Source organism: Lutra lutra, chromosome X (assembly GCF_902655055.1).
Source record: "Lutra lutra chromosome X, mLutLut1.2, whole genome shotgun sequence".
NCBI lineage: Eukaryota > Metazoa > Chordata > Mammalia > Carnivora > Mustelidae > Lutra > Lutra lutra.
Window position 1 is genome coordinate 90368811 of NC_062296.1, and position 19888 is coordinate 90388698.

Genomic DNA, 19888 nt, shown 5'->3' on the forward strand with positions numbered 1-19888 from the left:
CTCCATAACTATTTGGACGCATTGGTGGAAGACAGCAGAAACAACTGTTAAACTCTGTTTCCAAGCCCAGTAAAGATGAAAATCCAAGACAGCAACCACATACAAACTCAAACACGAGTCATGTTACCCACTTCGAAAATAATTTAACTTAACGCAGTAAGTATTTAACCACTCCCATTAAGCCCCTGGTCACAAGGGCAAGAAAGAAAATGCTGGAACCTGGATCTGAGAGGCATGCAGGTCCATGGTGATGATGTGATCGGCCCCGGCGACCGAGAGCATGTTGGCCACTAGTTTCGCCGAAATCGGAGCACGACTCTAAAAAATAAAGACACAGATTTTATAACAGGAAAAGAGAAGGGAAGAGATAACATTAATAAAATTAACCTAAGTCATTTAAAACTTTAATACTTCAAATTATTATTATTATTTTTTTAAAGATTTTATTTATTTACTTGTCAGAGAGAGAGAGAGAGAGAGAGAGATCACAAGTAGGCAGAGACAGAGGGAGAAGCAGGTTCCCTGCCGAGCAAGGAGCCCGATGTGGGACTCGATCCCAGGATGCTGGGATCATGACCTGAGCCGAAGGCAGCCGCTTAACCAACTGAGCCAGGCGTCCCTCAAATTATTATTAATAACAAGAAAATTACATTATTAACCAAAGATAGTCGTTCCATTTTATTCGCCCAACATTTACCATTTCCATATATTGTTGCAAGACAATGTGCTTGACGCTGGGTAGAAAGAACAAATATCCAAGAAGCAAACCAAACACACACAGGTAACATCGCGATCTGTATTACGCAAAGAGTGATGAGGGTGAGGAATAAGAGGTCCCAGAGAAGAGGAGAGCATGGAGGGCATGGAGTTTAAAGAGACGGGTCATCAGAGGCCCCTTTAAGGAAACTGCTTTTTTTTTTTTTTTTTTTTAAAGATTTTATTCATTTTTTGACAGATAGAGATCATAAGTAGGCAGACAGGCAGGCAGAGAGAGAGGAGGAAGCAGGCTCCCTGCTGAGCAGAGAGCCTGATGCGGGGCTCGATCCCAGAACCCCGAGATCATGACCTGAGCCGAAGGCAGAGGCTTAATCCACTGAGCCACCCAGGCGCCCCCAAGGAAACTGCTTTTAAGGTGTGGTCAGCAGAGGGGAGACCAGTGTTCAGAAAGAGCAGCACGTGTGACATCACTGAGGCCAACAGGTCACATCCGGGGACCTAAAGAAGCCCAGTGTGGCCACGGGCACTGGTCTGAGACCGGGGGTGGAGGGGTGGGGCGGGGAATGCTGGGAAGGGACGCAGAGGCCAGCCCCTCCTCAGGAAGAGGTGATGTGCTGCAGCTAGAAGCGTGTGCCGTCACAAATTAAACAAAAACCAAACTGAAGAAAGAACACTGTACCAGGATAAAGAATTTGGTGTTTCGAGAAGGGATACGAGGGGATTTATTGACGCTGTCTCCTCTTTAGCATTACGTAACTTCTCTGCAGCTTTAGCTTCTACATCATAAACCCTGGACAATAACGGTCTAACTCAAAAAAACAAAAATTAAGAGACAACACAGACATAGATGAAACCTGGGAAAAGAGGTCAGCATTTTACTGTGAACAGTAATATTCTCATACACTAACCCAAAAATATATACATATAAGCTGAAAAGATTTCATTCAGACTCACAGAATGTCATCAATTGCATCTCAAAAGTGAAACAAAAGACATTTCATTCACAATAGTAAGAAATAACGTGATCCCTATTAAATACACGCGTATATTCATGTAAAAACATACACGGGAAGGAATTACGCCATAATGTTAACGGATCATTTGTATCTTAACACACCATACTTTAGAAAAAAAACAAACAGAAACCTACTGCTTTATAATCTACTGTGAACATTAGCAATGGGAACCCTCACTAGTGGGAGTCTGAAGGTTTTGGGAGGGGAAGTTTTCATGCCCTCCCAACTCCTCATCCACTGCAGACCCAAGAGGAAGAGGCGTCCTTGACCTTGCGCAGGGATACTACTCTGCCTTTCCAGCAGGAGGAAGAAGTGGGCCCCAGGGAACAGCTCAGCCAGTGAGAAGCCGCCACACTTTGAACCCCCAGGTTCCTCGGAGAGACTTTTAGTTCCTAAGCGCCCTCCTAACCTCCCCCTTCTCTCCTTCGAAAGCCTACCTCTCCCTGCGGTCCTCCGCCTTGCCTACAGTCTCGCCACACCTTGTTTGTTTGCAATTCTTCCATTCCCAATCAACCCTTCGATTGCTGGGAAAGTAACCGGCAGAGTCTATTTTCAAGATCTGCATTACTCGGTGATCAGATGTGACCCAGAGAGGCCCCGGGGCTGGTGAGCAAACAGGTGTGGTACCCCCGGAGCTGCTGGGGCTCACTGCCTTATCTATGACCCTGGAGTTTTCAGGGGAAGCTTTCTCCTAGGATTTTGAGCTTCATGCCTTGTGTCTAAGCTCTCCAGGCTTTACTTGGGATCTGTGTAAGCCCTCGGTTTTGGAGTTTTCTGTTTTTGTCTGTATCTCTGGCCCCTCCTTTGACCTTCAGGACAATTCAGACTGTTCCTGATGGAACCGTTCAAGCTTCCGGTTTGCTTCCTGTCAGGAATGGGACTGTTCCTAATGAAACCGTAGCTGGTGTCCCAGGGGTCCCACATAAACCAGCTTTGGCTACCGGCCACTGACAAGATCCAAAGGCGGAGAAAGGAGTGGTGGTGGAACAGGACAGAACTCATTTCCACCCGGAAGACGGCGGGACCAGTATCTCCAAGATGGTCTCCAAAGTGCCAGAAAAAGGTCTGGTTGTATATAAGGAAAATGTGGGAAAATATAAGGAAATATAAGGAAAATGTAGGGACAGGCAGGTGGGCAGCGAGAAAGTCAGATGGATCCATCATTTGCCTTGAGGTCAACTGTGGGGGGACTCGCCTGCCAGAAGCAGCCCACTGCTCGAGGGGGTAATTCGGTTCCTCTCAGGGGCTGCTGCCGTGCCCTCAGGGTCTTTGGCCTGCGGAAAGAGATAAGCTGGCAAAGGAAACTTAATTAGAAACTACAGACTCAGGCCAGAATGGAGGCAGCTAAAGTCCTCCCGCAGAACCAGGCTGGCCTTCAGTCTGATTCCTTTTCAAAATCGGACTGTTCCTATCGGAATTGTGCTGGCCTTTCATCTCATTCCTTCTGGACCAGGCTGTTCCAGAAAAACCTCTAAGAAACAGGACCCAGTCATCAAAATGCTCTGAGGGCATGCTGCCACCCCCCACCCCTCCACCACTGCACTGGGACTCCAGACGGTTTTATGTTTAAAAACTATGGTCCCTCCACATGCACATTTATAAATAAATGGACTGGCTTAACCAGAAGTCATTTAGAACTTCAATGGCCATTATGGGGAACTGTCAATCTTTCCGAACTTAATTTTCTCCCAAGTTGAACTGGACAACAACCATGGTTCTCAAACTGAATGGGATTTCTACTTTAATTGGTATTTTGAAGCTTCGAAACACTATCAGGAATCTGAAATTGCCTCTTTCCGGGATACACTTTATATACTAAATGAGGCAAACGATTAAAAAGAAAAACCGGCTTCTGAGGCCTCTTCACCCTGCTCCCAGGTCCAAGGCAGCCCCTCCCCCCTAGGCGCCATCTTCTTCCAGCGTCTCTGTTCCCTCTCATCTCCTGTCCTCTCCTTCTAGTCCTTTTGCCAAACCTTCCCTTCCTCAGAAGCTCCTCCACTCTCTCCTCTCCTGAACCAGTTAAAAAGTGCCCCTTTAATGTTAAGTCTTCTGAGGATCTAAACAGACCCTTAAGTTTCTTACGTTATCTGAACTAAGGCTGAACGTCCAGCCATGGTTAAAGAGTTTCCTGAAATGACCGGGACCCCAGAGGTTTGCTGAAGAATTTAACATAGTTATTCCAACTTACCACCCTGGTTTCTCAGATTTTTATCAAGTAGTGCACATGCTTGTTGGTGAGGGCCAGGCCAAACACCGGACGAAACCAGCCCAATGGGAAAATCCTTAGCAGGATTTAGAAACAGACCCCCACCTTTCGGCAAGATGACAGAAAAAACTCACTGGAAATCTCCACTGAACAATTATAATGGCTTTTCGTAAGCCTGTTGATTGGAACAAAATTCAGGCTTACACACAAAAATTTGATGAAATCTTTTCATGATTATTATAATCACCTCCCAACTGTCTTTAAAAATTCTGGTCTTCGTTTGGATGGTGAATCCGTCGAGGTAACATTTAACTCTATGCTTATTAATGACTACTCCAACTTCCCTTTTAGTTAAAAGGACTAGGATGGGATGAGAAACTACATCCACTTCAGATATGAGTAACCTGGCTTGCTCGCACCCTGGATAACGCAACTAAGGGAAAGATGGCTAAAATTTTTGATGTTTAGCTCCAGCAAATGAAGTCCCCTAAACAAAACCGGAAGAGTAGTTTCTGCTATTATTTCAAAGAACCAGGACACTGGGAAAAGACTGTTACAAATATAAGAGCTTCAGGCGTCTTACAATGTCCTAATTCCCAAGGACAGGGGTAGAGAGCAAGATGGAGTCACTCATGTCAAGCAATGACACAAGCAGATCAGGGCACTACAGCCACAAGGTATCACCAAGCCCACCATCAGCTAAAACCCCAGAAACCATAACACGCAGAAGCAGAGGAGGTCTGCTAGTAACACCCCCTAGGAGTTATCAGAGTCTCCAGGGTCCTCAAGATGGGTGTCCTGGGCCCCTGCTTGACATGAGTGACTCCATCTTGCTCTCTACGACGGGGCTACAGGAAACTACAGGGGCTTTTCCCAATCCTCCCTCTAAGCAGCCTGCAGAAACTACTATCCAGGTTGGGCTAAGTCTGTGTCTGCCCTTACTGACACTCTGGCTATAAAGCAGGCCCCGCCTTGGAGTACTAAAATGGCTCATAGAGTGGGGGGCCTCTGATCGATCTCGACAGGCTCCTGTCTCTGAACCTGCTTCCATCTGTCCAGGCCCTTTAAGAGACGCACCTGCTTTCTTCCCTGGCTCTTCTGTGCCTATTCATCGACTGGGCCCAGATTTCTTAGAAAAATATGCCGGAAGCTGCTTTCTCGCAAAAGAGGAAAATAATTCTAGAATTTGACAGTAGTGACCAAAATAGCCAACTGGGGAAAATAAATGAGCCGTCGGCATCTTTTTTAAGCGGTCTCTGATGGCACTTTGACTGACACCCATTCCCACCGACAGCAAAGGCTTCACTGTAACTGACCTATGTGGTGCATTTCATAGCGCCCCGGTTGGTAAGGACAACCAGTATCTTTACACCTCGGAAAGAAAGGCAACGCACCTGGCCGGTGATGCCCCAGGGCTACACAGAGCCCTTCCTAACTTTCCCCAAACCTTAAAAGCGGATTGGGGGGATGCAGAGTTTTCGGCAGGTTCTACTTTGTCACAATACGCAGTTTGCTTCTGTCCTCCTTCTCAAGCCTCTACACAGAAGACAGCACCCACCTGCTAAAACTTTTGGCCTTAAAGGGACATCAAAGTCTCCAAAGAAAAACTGTCCTTTGTCCAAACTCCGATTTGGTATTTAGGGTCTGTGATCTCAGAACACAGGCCAGAATTGGATCTGGGCAGACTCTGAGGGAACCTAAATGTCCCAGAACCTAGAACTAAGAGGCTTTCTCGGACCGGCTGGCTCTTGTGGAAACTGGGATTCCAAACCTCTCTCTCCCTGCCCAGCCTCTACACCCTTTACTCAAACCTGACAAACCCAACCCTATTATTGGGAAATAAGGGCATAACACAGGCTTTGGGGCTTGAAAGCTAAGCCTAACAAAAGCCCCTGCCCCCAGACATCCTAATTACCGACCTGCCTTTTTCCTCTTCTTATACAAGAGCTTCAGGAATGCCCCCGAACGCTCACCCACAAACATCAGGCCAGAGGTGACCCGGCCATCAACCAGTGGCTCCTCAGGGACCCGCCCTTGGCCTCAGAGCCACTCCTGCCACTGCCCTCACAGTTAAGGCCACTGCAGATGTAAGTCACACGGGTCCCACGAACCATCCCCCTGTTCCACGCCACCAGGCGCCTCACCCCAGGGACACCCTCCTATTCCCTGTTCCTCTGAGAGTCACTCTTTCTCACTGCGATGGCCCTAACTCTGCCAGCCTCCCCCCTTCCGCTGACGAACCCCCCCACGCTGCCTCACGCTGAAGGCCGCCTTCTGACTGCCCACGACTCCCAGGAGACTCCTCCGACCCACGCAGACTTTCCACGGTTTATTGACGGTTCTTACAGGACCAAACCGGCAACCAGCACGCTGGGCGTGCCCTTTCCCACTCCCTCTGAAGTCACTGAGTCTTGTCCCTTTACCTTTAGCTACTTTCGCTACAACAAGGCTGGGTTATACACTCTTACTCGAGCTTCTATTTTTGCCAAAGGCAAAACCACACACACCTATATGGACAGTCCGTGTGCCTCTGGGGCAGCTCAAGACTCTGGAATGTTACGGCAGCAACCGGGTCTCCTTACTTCTAATGGGGATAAGATTAAAAATGGCTCCCATTGGGACGCCTGGGTGGCTCAGTTGGTTGGACGACTGCCTTCGGCTCAGGTCATGATCCCGGAGTGCTAGGATCGAGTCCCGCATCGGGCTCCCAGCTCCACGGGGAGTCTGCTTCTCTCTCTGACCTCCTCGCTCATGCTCTCTCTGTCTCTCTCTCTCTCTCTCAAATAAATAAATAAAATCTTTAAAAAAAAAAAATGGCTCCCGTGTCCAAAATTTATTGGGTGCCGTGCTTTTGCCGGCAGCTCTGGCTCTGAAAGTTCCCAGACATTCCAGACTCAAGGACATCGCCTTGCTGATACTTCCACCAAAAAATGCTCCTTTCAAGGAGAATGACAGCCAGAGCCCTGGTGTGTTCCAAAGGCAGGATGTTCTTTCAAAGAACAAATTAGAAAAATTGACCAGAGGTGCGCAACAATTAGCCCCAGAAAAAATACTGGAAATCTAGTAACTGTTGCTTTGATGAAGAAAGCGAGCTCGGGTTTAGACCCAATAACCATCCGGTCCTACCAGAAATTCCACTATTCGCACTACTTCCAACTGTACACGCATTAAACCATGGGTCTACTGACAGAATGAGAGCATTCATGAACCAATATTGACAGGAAATTTTACAAAGGCTGAGAAAATGTCTACTTTGCCTGCTCCACTTGTCCAAAATACAATCCTGGGAAACCTCTCCACACCATATCTTAATCTGCCTGGCAAATTAAATTGCCCAATGGACCACTGGAGGTTTGGCAACTAGATTTCACGGATACAAGCATATTTTCACCATGGTTTGTCAGTTTTCTCACTGGACTGAAGCTTCCCATGTAAATACGCCAGTGCGTCTTCTGTGGCTAAAATTCCAGCAGAAAAAATGATTTCCTTCCCGGGGAACCCCTCTTGAACTACACAGTGACTGGGGTCTCCACTTTACTGGTCAGGTGCTTCCCCAAGTCTAGGCACTGTGGCTAGCTTCACATAAATGTTTTCCACATCGTCCTTAATCCTCAAGGCTGTTCGAATGCACTAAGGACACTGTTAAGACTCAAGTGGCAAAATGTGTACAGTCCAAATGCCGGGGCCAAAGGCATGGCCATGAGTTCTTCTAGATCGCAGATCTTCCTGCTTTTGGAACTCAGGCACTCTCACGCTTGGAGATAGTCCCAGGACCACTGTGCATTTGGCCCTGCCTCTTTGGACCCACACCTGATGCAAAGAGAGCTCTTCAATATCATAAAGGTGTAGTTGCTTCTGTTTAAAAAAAAAAATCACCATTCTCTGGTAGAGCCAAGTCTTCACTGTGTACTACTCCCAGCAGACAAACAGTCTTACATCATCACCCTTCACAACCTGGAGAATTTGTCTCTCAGAAAGGACACCTCCAAAAAGATCCTTCAGCCTCGCCAGAAAAGCCCCAATCGGGAACGGCTCACCGACCCCTGTGTCGCCCAACTCGAGAACAGACTCCTGGATCCACGTGGTCCCTCTAAACCAAACACCACCCCCTGACCGGACCTGCTCGCCCTCGGAGGACGTGAGAGTCAAGATCCCCGGGACTGAAACGCACAACACCTGGAGAGACCGCTTTCCCCAGCTCTCCGGACCCCGCCTGTAGACCTTCTTCCTCACGGTCACTGCTTCTATCCCTTTGGTGGCAAGAAAACACCCTTGATCTGCATTGCCCAAACTCTTGCCGAAAGGGGGAAACCTTTTCAAACAGGAACAGCCTCATTAGGACCCTGTGAGCCTTTCCGAAGGGCGACAAGGTTCTGAATTCACAAGTCTTTCTTTTATCTCAACTAGGAATGGGCCCTGGATTCTTATCCAAATTCATAGTTTCTGAATTGGCAGCTTTACAGACTATTAGTGATAACAAACAGTGGTTCTAAATAGTGCTTTTGAGATAACACTGTTTTAAAATGTGCTTGCCAAAAGGGTCTGTTTTAACTATTCCTTCACATTTCTCCGTGTACCGTGGCTTCCCAAACACGCTTGGTTATTCCGTGCACCGCGCTCTCGAGCTAGTTTGCTATTTTATCTCCTAGCCATTTCAGGAGGCAAACGTGACTCTGGTGACATTCAGAGGGAGAAACCTTTCTTCCCTAAATCCAAGTAAGAGCCAATAAATATTTTCAGACGTAGGGTTCTGGCTGAGAACTAACATACGGTTGGTTCTGTCCTGTTGGTTTGGACTGGGTGTTGTCTCTCCATCTTTTGCAGAAAGGACATGCCCAGCAAGACGACGCTGGCTCCATGCTCACGGCCCGGAGAACAGACAGACTTCCGAGGGGAGATGCCTGCGCCTTACTCTAATGCTCCTGGGATTCGCTGTGGCTTAAACGCTTTCCAACTGCTGCGCACTTTCCCTCCCACATGAGACGCGACAACCAGGAAAGGTCCTCGCTGGCACCGAGAGAGAGAAAACCACTACATATAAAGAACCTGACTGCTGATCAGTGATGCTTCCAAGGAAAGCTGTTGATCTAAAGGGGGAGATGAGAACATTAGTGAGGCAATTCTCACTACAATGGAGTCAGGAGATTCCAGGAGGGGGAGCTCTCACGCCCTTCCACTCCTAGTCAACTGCAGACCCAACAGGAAGAGGGAAACTTGGCCTTGCATGTGGACACGACTCTAGTACTTCGCTACTCCAGCAGGAGGAAGAAACATTTTCCTCATTCCTGGCAACAGCTCTGCTGATGGAAAGCCACTATAATAGCTTCAAATTCCCAGTTTCCTCCAATGGCCTTTTAGTTCCTAACAGCCCTCCTAACTTCCCCCTTTGCTCCTCTCCTTCGTCCTTCAGACCTGCGGATGCTTTTTTTAAATTCTCAAATAAGCCTACCTTTTGCTGGTAAAATAACTGGCGGTTCTACTTTTAAGGTTAGTGACACATATGTAACACACACGCACACGTTTTTTCCAGCCCACAAGGAATAAGAAGAAACACCCCAAAATGTTAACGGTACCTGTTTCCAAAAAGTGAAATTGTGGGAAAAAAAATTTTTTTTCCAACTCTTTCAACTAACCACAAACTATAATTCATGTTTTCATTGTTTAACTCCCTGTTCTGTTCCACACTGCCTTTGGGATAAAAAAAGACCCCGACTTTGGGACACCTGGGTGGCTTAGTGGGTTAAGCATCTGCCTTTGGCTCAGGTCATGATCCAGGAGTCCTGGGATGGAGGCCCACACTGGGCTCCCTGCTCAGCGGGGAATCTGCTTCTCCCTCTACCCTTCACCCCACTTGTGCTCTCTCTCTCAAATAAATAACTAAATCTTAAAAAAAAAAAAAAAAGAACACCCCAACCAGCCTGGCTCCAAGGGTCTTCCCTGCCATCTGCACTGGGCTCGCTCTCTCCCTCTTCTAGAGAATAATTTAAGCCTTGCCGTCTACACCCACATGCCGGTCTCACTCCCATGCCTCTGCTGGGCCACACTGCATTTGATCCTCCCGGTCTGGTTCAAATCTCCAAACGTTGTGACACTCTAAGAACTCCCGAGAGAAATGGTCTGTTCTAAAGGGACGCTGCATAGGCTGAGCACTTGGCCACTATTGCTGGGGACCACCTCAGGCCATCTGCTGAAAGACTGACATTAGAAGACGTGAAGTGTATGGACGTTATAGTTCACAACTGGACCAGGCATCCCTCAAGGGCAAACGACTGGTTCTGGAGATTTTCACATCCTCTGGAGCACACGGCTTGGTACCCTACGCACCATAGCTCTTCAGTAAATACTCAACAACAGATTCTCAATCCCACCGCATTTTCAAGGCTTAGTGATTTGCCTCGGTGACTGCGAGAATTATTCAGTCTAACACGATTTCAGGATAATTAAAAGAACAAACTGATCACGGAGACTTCTTTGTAATACAATCTGATTCTCAACGCTCATCAAACTGGGGCTCTTCCTCTGATTTTATAACTGGCCAAAATATTCCTCTGTGGCATCCAGCAGGTCCCGCTTCTGAGATCCAAACCCCAGGTAATGTCTAAACTCATACTTTCTGATTTCCTTCTCCAGACCTTGTTTATGAATTTGCGTTCTGTACCATGACTTTGGCTCAAGACCTAACCGACTCCTGCAGGAAAGAGGATCTGCAAATTAATGGACTTTACAGCCACCAGGATAATAATTTGTATGACATTTCCACAAAGGTGGCATCCAGGTACAGTAACCAAAAGTAAAATGTTCAACTCCCCTGATGAAACGCGGAAAAAGGTCAAACATTTGGTGAGCCAGCCCAATCATGAAAAGACTCTCTGGATATTCTAGATCTTATTCGATGTATCGGGTGCCATCCTGCTAGAAATGTACATTGGATGAGCTTTACAAATTTATAATATTGGAGAAAGCAACGTCAGGACAAATGTTCTCAAGGTTTCCAGTTAAAAACCCAAATGAAACAATTGGATAATTGTTTGAAATAACTGAAATTGAAATTTCCATAAATAATATTTTGATGAAACTGAAATAATTGAAAAGAACATAACCTTGAAAACGATCGGGGAAAAAAAGCTGCAAGTCCTGTACCCTCTCAGAACTAACGCTTTCCAGCTTTGCCCACGTCATACTGTCTGTACCAGGGAAGGGAACTGGCAATTACTGACCGCCAACCAACGCGGGCATCAGCCAGCCGCGGCCGGTGAGACAAACCCAGCCTGTGGTCTGTTTTTGTACAACCTGTGAGCTACGAATGGCTTTTACATTTTTCAAGGGCTGAAAAACAAATGAAGAACGTTTTGTGACATTTGAAAAGCATATGAAATTCCTACACCAGGGGCACCCGGGTGGCGCAGTCGGTGAAGCGTCTGCCTTCGGCTCAGGTCATGATCCCAGGGTCCTAGGATCAAACCCCAGCATGGAAACCTGCTCCGCGGAGGGCCTGCCTCTCCCCTCTCTCTCTCTTCTCTTTCTCTCTTTCTGTCGAATAAATAAGAAAAATCTTTAAAAAAAAATTAAGGAAAAAAAAAGTAATTCCCATTTCTGCGTCCATAAACAAAACTTTACTGGAACACAAACAGATACCCCTTCGCTTACGTATGGCTGCTTTTGTGCCGGAATGGTGGAGCTGACCTAGTTGAAGAGATCTGGTGGTCCACCAAGTCTTAAAATTTGACACCTGGCTCTTTTTGGAAAAAAGTCTGCCTACCTATGTATTTGTTGTAGGCACAGCATGTCAGAAATAGTAGCAAATGCTATCCTTACATTTACAGATGAGAAAACTAAACACACACAGAGTTTAAGCTACCATTACAAAGAAAGGACGAGCTGAGTGGATCATGATGCTGAAATTCAAACCTGAGTCCGCCTGTTTCCAAAGCTGTAACCCCGGAACTCAGGCAATGTGACACGATGCGTTTTACGATTCATAGTACGTCACCTTCCCCTCTCCGGGACGGCACCGCATGTGCTGACGCGTCATGATTTATGAAACCGTTCCTTCACTGCCGGAACTAGGCCCTGGTTTCTTGCACGTACCGATGAAGCCAAAAATAAAATTTTACAGATGTGCAGGGCTTGCTTAAAAAAAGAAGCAGTAAGATTCAAAATAAAGGTTGTTTTTTTTTTTTTAAAGATTTATTTATCTGACAGAGAGACAGAGCGAGAGAGGGAACACAAGCCGGCGGAGTGAGAGAGGCAGAAGCAGGCTTCCACTGAGCAGGGAGCCCAATGCGGGGCTCGATCCCAGGACCCTAGGATCATGACCTGAGCTGAAGGCAGACGCCCAACGACTGAGCCACCCAGATGCCCCAAAGAAGCAGGTTTTAAATATGAATAAAAGCCTCTAGCTTTTTCTGGGCTTCTCTGCACATAACTCCGAAAAGGTCAATTACCCTGGATTTCCTTGTGTCTCAGACATCACAGGCTGCACTGTCCTGCGGGAAAGAACAGGACAAGAGAAACCCGGGTTTGGGGCGTGCGGGGGCCGCGGGGGATGCAAGTGTGGCCCATGCCATCCTGTCACATTCTAACACTGCACGGCCTTCAGCCTACCTGAGCAGAGCACAAAGGGGGAAGAAGGGTTTCCCCCTCATTCTGGGTCTCAGCTCAGCCCAGTTACTGATAAACACAGTTTGCTCACAGGCTCGGGCCATTTCTCTTAAGCATTAGCCTAGACCCCTGGTTATGCGCACTTCAAGAGGGAGATTTCACGGAGGTAAGAAGCCAAGTGAAGACACAAACAGGCTGGAGGGATGTGGCCTCAAGGGAAGGAACCAGGCAGCCTCTCCAAGCCACAGAGACCAGAAGGATCCTCCCCTAGGCCTCCAGACACACCTGGCTCTGCCACACCGTGATTTTTGACCTCTGGCCCCCCCGAATGGTGAGACAACATTTCTGTCGTTCTAAGTGCCCCCCCACCCCACCCCCCCATTTAGTCATTTACTACAACAGCAACACAAACTGAACACAGCCCTCCACCGTTCCTTCTCTCCTCACCAGTTTTCTCCGACAATAAGCCACACAATTTCTGCCCTCAGGGCTCCCTCTGCTGCTATCTGTGTGGCCTCTCAACCCTGCGTCCACCTCCCTGCGTGGTTGACAATGAACGTCTTATCTCCTCCATCAGCAGTTAAGCTCGGAAGTCTGGAACTGTCTGATGCGGGTTAAACACAAAAACAGCTACCAGGTTGTTTCCAAGAAACACACTTAGAGCAAAGTGATTCACAAAGAGGGAAAGGAAAGAAAGGTGTTCACAAGGGCCCTGAAAGGAATACCCGCCCCAATGACGGCCAGTGGGAACCAGGACAAAGAGCTGGTGAGAAGCTGTGGCCGCACTGCTGGCTCGTGGAAGAACTGCGTAGGGTGGCAGGGAACACTGCTGGCCAGCAGTGGCCACATTCCCCCTAAGGTGGGAGACAGGTCCCCATCAAGGGCCAGGGCCAAGCAGGGCTAGTTTCTCTGCAGGACGAAGACTTCATTAGGAAAAAACATGAGCAACAAAGTTTGAAAATGCCACCCTGGAAACAGACTGGATACTTACAAACAAAAACCATAAGAGTGTCCACTGGTATCGGTTAAGGAGAAGTTAGGGCTCCCCTCCCCGGGGCAGTGGGCCCAGAATAGGGGCCATGGAACAGTAAAAGGAATCAATACTCGAGAAGATACAATCCCCTATCTGAGCACCAAATGCAAAAGTCACTAGAAGTGAAAGGAGAACCTGATGGCAAATGACAGAATACAGAACTCACTAAGCCTCTTGCTACACGAAAGAGAAAGTGCAGAGTATCACTGGCTCCTTTAGGACGTGGACAAAAGTGAAGATGTACTACAAGGCTACGACATACACCAACGGAACAACAGACTGTGCTGATGGGACAAAAATCAATAGAAATTCTGGAGATAAAAATGCACAGAAAACTTTCCAATCAAGTTAGAATAAAAAATGCTTCCTAAATAACAAGGGGGAGGTTATGTGCTTCACGGCCACCGATGTGACCTAAAGGTTTTGGGGGCCCTTAGCTAAAGCTCCATCGCCGAGTGACACACACAGTCACAAAGTCACACGCTCACGCGCATACTGCTCATGAACCAATAATGGTTTTTACATGACTGAACAGCCAGGGGGGAAAATAATCAAAAGAACATTTCACGGCATGTGTCAATTACATGAAATTCACGTTTCACTGTCCAGACATACAAGTTTCATTGGAATACAGCCACACCCACGATTTATACATCATCTGTGTCTCTGAGATACACCAGAGTTCAGCTGCTACCAGAGACCGTACACCCCTTTATAGAAAGTTTGCCGACCCGGCCTAATCCATGCAGGGTAAATCATAACTCAATTGCAGAATGGAGTTCTGGAGACCAATTTCTAGGGAGAAATTAGCTGACAGCTGTGTTCAGCATGGGGTCTGGGAACCATACTGGAAGAGGCATTAAAATGTAGGGGGATCTTGGTATAGGAATTCAAATCTATAAAGGGATTTTTTTTCCATATAGGAGGGAATATTGTGTGCTGTTTGGAAATGTGTGTCGTTTCATAAAATGAATTAGGGAGATAAACAGAGGTGTATTGGGGAAAACGTCTGGCATGATTAGTCACATCACAGAACAGCCATGTGTCTTGTCCATTGGAAGGATTCGTGGAGAACCTGATGAGCCTCTAGCCATCCGTAAGAGAGAAAGCACGTTAACAGTTTAAGAGCCGATGGCTATCGTGCTTTGAGTGATAGCCCCCCAAAACGCATCTACCCAGAACCTTGGCATGTGACCTCATTTAAAAAGAGGGTGCCTACAGATAGGACTAGAGTAAAGATCAAAATGGGTAAAGGGTTAAGGGTAAGGATCAAAATGAGATTACTCCAGATAAGGGTGGGTCCTAATCCAATGACCACCCTTTTAAAAAAGAGGGAAGGACACAGGGAAACAGGGAAGAAAGCTGCGAGATGGGAGTGATGCCACCAGAAGCCAAGGAATGCGAGGAGCCACCAGAAACCAGAAGAAGCAAAGGTAGCTCCCCCTACCCCCGCCTGAGTCTTCACAAGGAGCGCAACCCTGATGCGACCCTGTTTTCTGATGCCTGGCCCCCAAATCGTGACAGAACAGGTTTCTGTTGTTTTAGGCCACCCAGTTTATGGTGATTTGCTGCACCAGCCCTGGCAAACCAAGACAATCCCCTCCAAAGTGCCCCTCCAATCCCAACTTCTCTGATGTTCTGCAAAGGCAAGGACTATTTTAATTTCTTCTAGAAACTCACACAGCTTCCTATAGTGCTAATGTTGCTAAAAGAAAAAGTCAACAATACTAACTTCGTTCTTTGTGAAAGGTTAAAAAGAGGTGTATTTTTTATTTTTTATTTTTTTTAAAGATTTTATTTATTTATTTGACAGAGAGAGAGAGGTCACAAGTAGACAGAGAGGCAGGCAGAGAGAGAGGGAGAAGCAGGCTCCCTGCCAAGCACAGAGTCCAATGTGGGGCTTGATCCCAGGACCTTGAGATCATGACCTGAGCCGAAGGCAGAGGCTTAACCCACTGAGCCACCCAGGAGCCACCCCCCCCCCCAAAAAAGAGGTGTATTTTTTATTTTTTATTTTTTTTAGATTTTATTTATTTGTCAGAGAGAGAGGGAGAGAGAGCAAGCACAGGCAGACAGAATGGCAGGCAGAGGCAGAGGGAGAAGCAGGCTCCCCGCCGAGCAAGGAGCCCGATGTGGGACTCGATCCCAGGACGCTAGGATCATGACCCGAGCCGAAGGCAGCTGCTTAACCAACTGAGCCACCCAGGCGTCCCAAGAGGTGTATTTTTTAAATGAATGTTTTTCTTTTCCAAGACCTGTAGATTCATACGCAATTGTAAGAAACAATTCAGAGATCTGGTTGGGCCCTTTACCCATTTTCTCCCCATAGCAACATATGCAAAACTAGAGTACAGAATCCCAACCAAAATACTGGCATTGATTCAGCCCAGTAATGGGATTCCACTTCCCCAGATTAACGTACTCACGCAGGGGTGGGGGGTGGGGGTCCAGTTCCATCCACCACCATTAAAGATACACAACAATTTCATCACCAGGGCTATATGCTATCATAATGCCTGGAAACACATGCCTTGTCTGTATCTCTATCTATAAATATGAACATGATGGCTGGTTCAAAGACAGACCTTTGAAAAGCCCAGATGAGAAGGCTTATGTACTCGATCATTAAAATAGAAAGCAAACATCTTCCCAGATGTTATAAGGTAATATGTAAGGGGGAAAAACGCAGATGTTACCACAGAATAGGTTCTGCCAACGGACGCAAGCCTCCTACCTTGTCCTTTTTATCCTGTCGGGCGTATGGAAAACATGGGATCACGGCGGTCACCCTGGACGACGACGCGATCTTGCACGCGTTGATCATGATGAGGAGCTCCATGAGGTTGTCGTTGATCTCCCCGCAGCCACTCTGGATGATGTAGACATCTTCACCCCTCACGCTTTCACCGATCTCCACGCTAGGAAAAGAAAAAGCGCTAACGGTGAAGCAGGCTTGCGTCTCGGAGGTCCCCTGGAGCACAACTGTGGGGCAAGGATTCCTCGTACAGTGGTACTCGTGGCTAGGACCTCCCACGGCCAAAGGATGCAGAACAAAAGAAACGAAGGGAAAGGGGTGAGGAGCAAACTCCACGGGCAAGTAGGTGCAAGCTTCACCCCCCAAGCGACGCGTGGTGACAATATGCCCCAAGTGCTGTCTGCCACGGAAGCTCATCAGTGCCCAGGCTCGTACCAGGGGGAGGGGCGAGGGGGTGCAGCTGGGGGGGGTCCCATGGGCTCCATCTGCCTGGCCCGGACCAAGATCCCAGACCCCCAGGGGTTCCACATTAAGCACATCGCTCGCACAGTTGGGCAGAGCAAGCTGTTCCTATCTGGGAAGGGCGGGAACCGTGGCGAAAACAAGGTTCCCAAAGGCCCTCTGAGGACCCCAGGCAAGCCGCGCTTTCTCACATAGCAGAGGATCTTCTACACTCGCCGGAAATATGTCTCAGTCCTGCCATATTTACCTCTTTCTGCTAAACAGTATCCTGAGCTTTGCTTTTATTAAAGTTACATAAAGGCATTGCTTAAAAAGTTCTCGTCATTCTGTAAGGCTCGTAGCAAACATCTCAGAGGCAACCCACGTCAACTCCGGCTGCGGCTCTCAGGCATTTATCGTCAAGTCTCCATCAGTTCGTTTCTCTGGCTTCATCTTGAGTTTGCACGTCCGGCGTCACGTGCTGACGTCTGGCTATGCAGACGAGGAGCGAACTAACCCCCTTACCCCGCACCCGCGTCACCCGCAGCCCCGGCAGCAACCTTCCAACCAAACAGGACGGCTACTTGGAACTCTGTAAGGGCTATTCCGAGTTGAGCCATAAAGCAAACTTCAATCCAAGGTTAGATTTCCCTCTTACACATAGCTTTTGCTGATCTGTCTTCCCTGGAGTCTATTGCCCTACGTTTTCACCTGCTAAGTTTTCTAAGTAGTGAAGACAAATTCTAGCGGAAACACTGGCCTGACCATCTACATTCCCACCACGTCGGTTGCAAGCGCCATCTCCAGCTCACTGTCCTGCCGTGTCTTCTCCCACCACTGGCTGCCCCGGGTTCTCCTTCTGCCTCTGCACAGGTGCCGCCCCCCAGGGGGGTGCGAGGAATCCCACCATCCCTCCCCCCACACTCAATCCCCCACTTCCTGTATCCTCTTTCTTGCTGTACTTCTTCGTTTGGCTGGTTAGCATCCTCCAGTACCTTCTGGAGAAAGAGTAAACAGGAGCTTCAAAAAGTCTCTGAAAACTGCATGTTGGAAAACCTGTGTTTTGGGCAGAGAATGGTGAGTGTTCAAGACAACAGCGAGCCAGCCCATCCCTGGCACGCACCTTCCCGTGGGAAGAAAAGGGAAATAGCGCTGTGTGCTGGGGCAGGTCCTTCCCAGAGCAGTGTCAGGAACCAAGGAGACCCTCGGCTGTGCTACATTTTTCCACAATTGATACCTGGAGCATAATACGAATTCTGCATTTGCTTCCACACCACCTTTCATCCTGAGATGAGAAGGCAGAAAACCGCACTGCCCCCAGCTGAATGGAACCACTGAGAAATACTTGGCACATGTGCGCGCGCACCCTCCCCACGAGGATCACAGCCACACCCATCCACATCTGGTATCACCATTCCCCACATGCCTTCGATCACCCTCCCCCCATCGCCTCACAAGAACCCCAAAGCTATGACCCTTCAGAGACCCGCTTCCACAAGGAAGCTGTAGGTCTTCTTCAGTGGAAAGTGTCATACTTACTACAGTATTTTTTTTAAACAATTATTTATTGGGGGGAGCACAACCAGGGGGCAGGGGCAGAGGGAGAGGGAGAAGCAGGCTTCCTGCTGAGCAGGGAGCCTGATGTGGGCCTTGATCCTAGGACCCTGGGATCATGACCTGAACCAAAGGCAGACACTTAACCAACTGAGCCACCCAGGCATCCCACTACTGTTTAAACCTTCAGTATGTGTAGCGTTTTCACCATTTCTGTTGTATCCCATCTTCTTAAAGCCAAGTTACTGAAGAAGTTTGAGTGCTGGTCCAACCCCAGTTTTCCCATAAACCCTGTGCTTTTTATTGTATGATTTTGCCTAGCATGATGATTAGGAAAGCATGTCACAGTACAGTAAGATGGTCTGCAAATGGGCTCACCCTGAGAAGAAATAGAAAGACTCTTACTTAAATTATAAGTGAGGCACATAAATAATTACCCTTATCTCTTCTACTATCAGAAGCCAATTATACCCAATGATACTGCTTTATCAACAAAGCCAACTGTTTCTAAAACTTTTAAAATGAGTCGACATTTCCGACACCATGCAGCAGTATGTTGAATCCACAGACGCTTCTACCCGACTTCAACTAGAATTAATTGGAACACAAAAATGAAGTCTTTCAAGTCGAACTGATCTGCAAGTCAGTCCTGATAACAGGGGTCCTGTTTTTCTACGTTCTCTGCTATGAATGGAAAGAGTATGAAGAGAGAGACAGAATTCTATATGCCCCCTCCTATTTTGAGTTCTAAGGAGCTAACCGTAATTCCCTTGTGAATATCCTGTCAACTGCGGAATAAGGCCAATTTGGAAATCGCGGAATTATATAGCTAGAATTAAGGTTATTGACCAGCTGACCTTAAAATAGGGAGATTTCCCGGAGATTATTCAAGTTGGCACAATGCAATCACAAGGGTCCTCTAAATGGGACAGGAAGACAGAAAAGGTTAGAGAGACAGGAGGTCTGAGGCAGGGGGAGAAAGGTGCTGCATGGTTGGCTCTGAAGACGGAAGAAACCAAGGGCTGCTGGCAGCCTCTCCAGGCTGAGAAAGGCAAGCGAATGGCTTCTCCCCAGAGCCTCCAGAAGGGAATGCAGCAACCCATAACAGACTTCTAACCTACACAGCCACGAGATGCAGCGGCGACAGAGGGGACATGGGCCTGCCAAGCCCGAAGTATTTACTACCTGACCTGTTACAGAACAAATCTGCCAGTGTCTGGTGTTAGGACTGTTTATCCCCTAAGACCTGTTTCTCTGGCCTATTTTTCTTCAGGAACTTCAGTCCCCTTATGATTAGCAGTCCAGCAGAGGATGGAAAGTCCTATCACCATGGCAACTCTTCTCCCCAAAGCTATTCCTGCTTCTACTCATAAAGATGATCACGACTGATCTTTCTTGTAGGGTCTTTTAAAAATTGTGGCCAGAAGGCAGCATCCTTTTGCTGTTCAGATGAAGAATCGTCACAGATTCCGAAATAAGAAGGCAGGTGAGTTTATGTGACTCAACAATGAATGGGTGTGGTGATTAAAAGATGGCTGCAGATGCTTTAAAAACTTTTCCCACCA

General features: G+C 47.7%; 1 protein-coding gene across 2 annotated transcripts in view; it reads right to left on the bottom strand.

Annotated features, from left to right (window-relative positions):
- Positions 1-19888, bottom strand: part of PRPS2 (phosphoribosyl pyrophosphate synthetase 2) — a 35701-nt gene that overhangs the window by 11181 nt on the left and 4632 nt on the right. For both annotated transcript variants that reach the window (XM_047715924.1, XM_047715923.1), the window contains exons 2-3: positions 16308-16491; positions 220-318 (exon numbers count right to left, since the gene is read on the bottom strand). In XM_047715924.1, coding sequence (XP_047571880.1) covers positions 220-318; positions 16308-16491 — 283 coding nt within the window. The remainder of the gene's footprint in view (positions 1-219; positions 319-16307; positions 16492-19888) is intronic.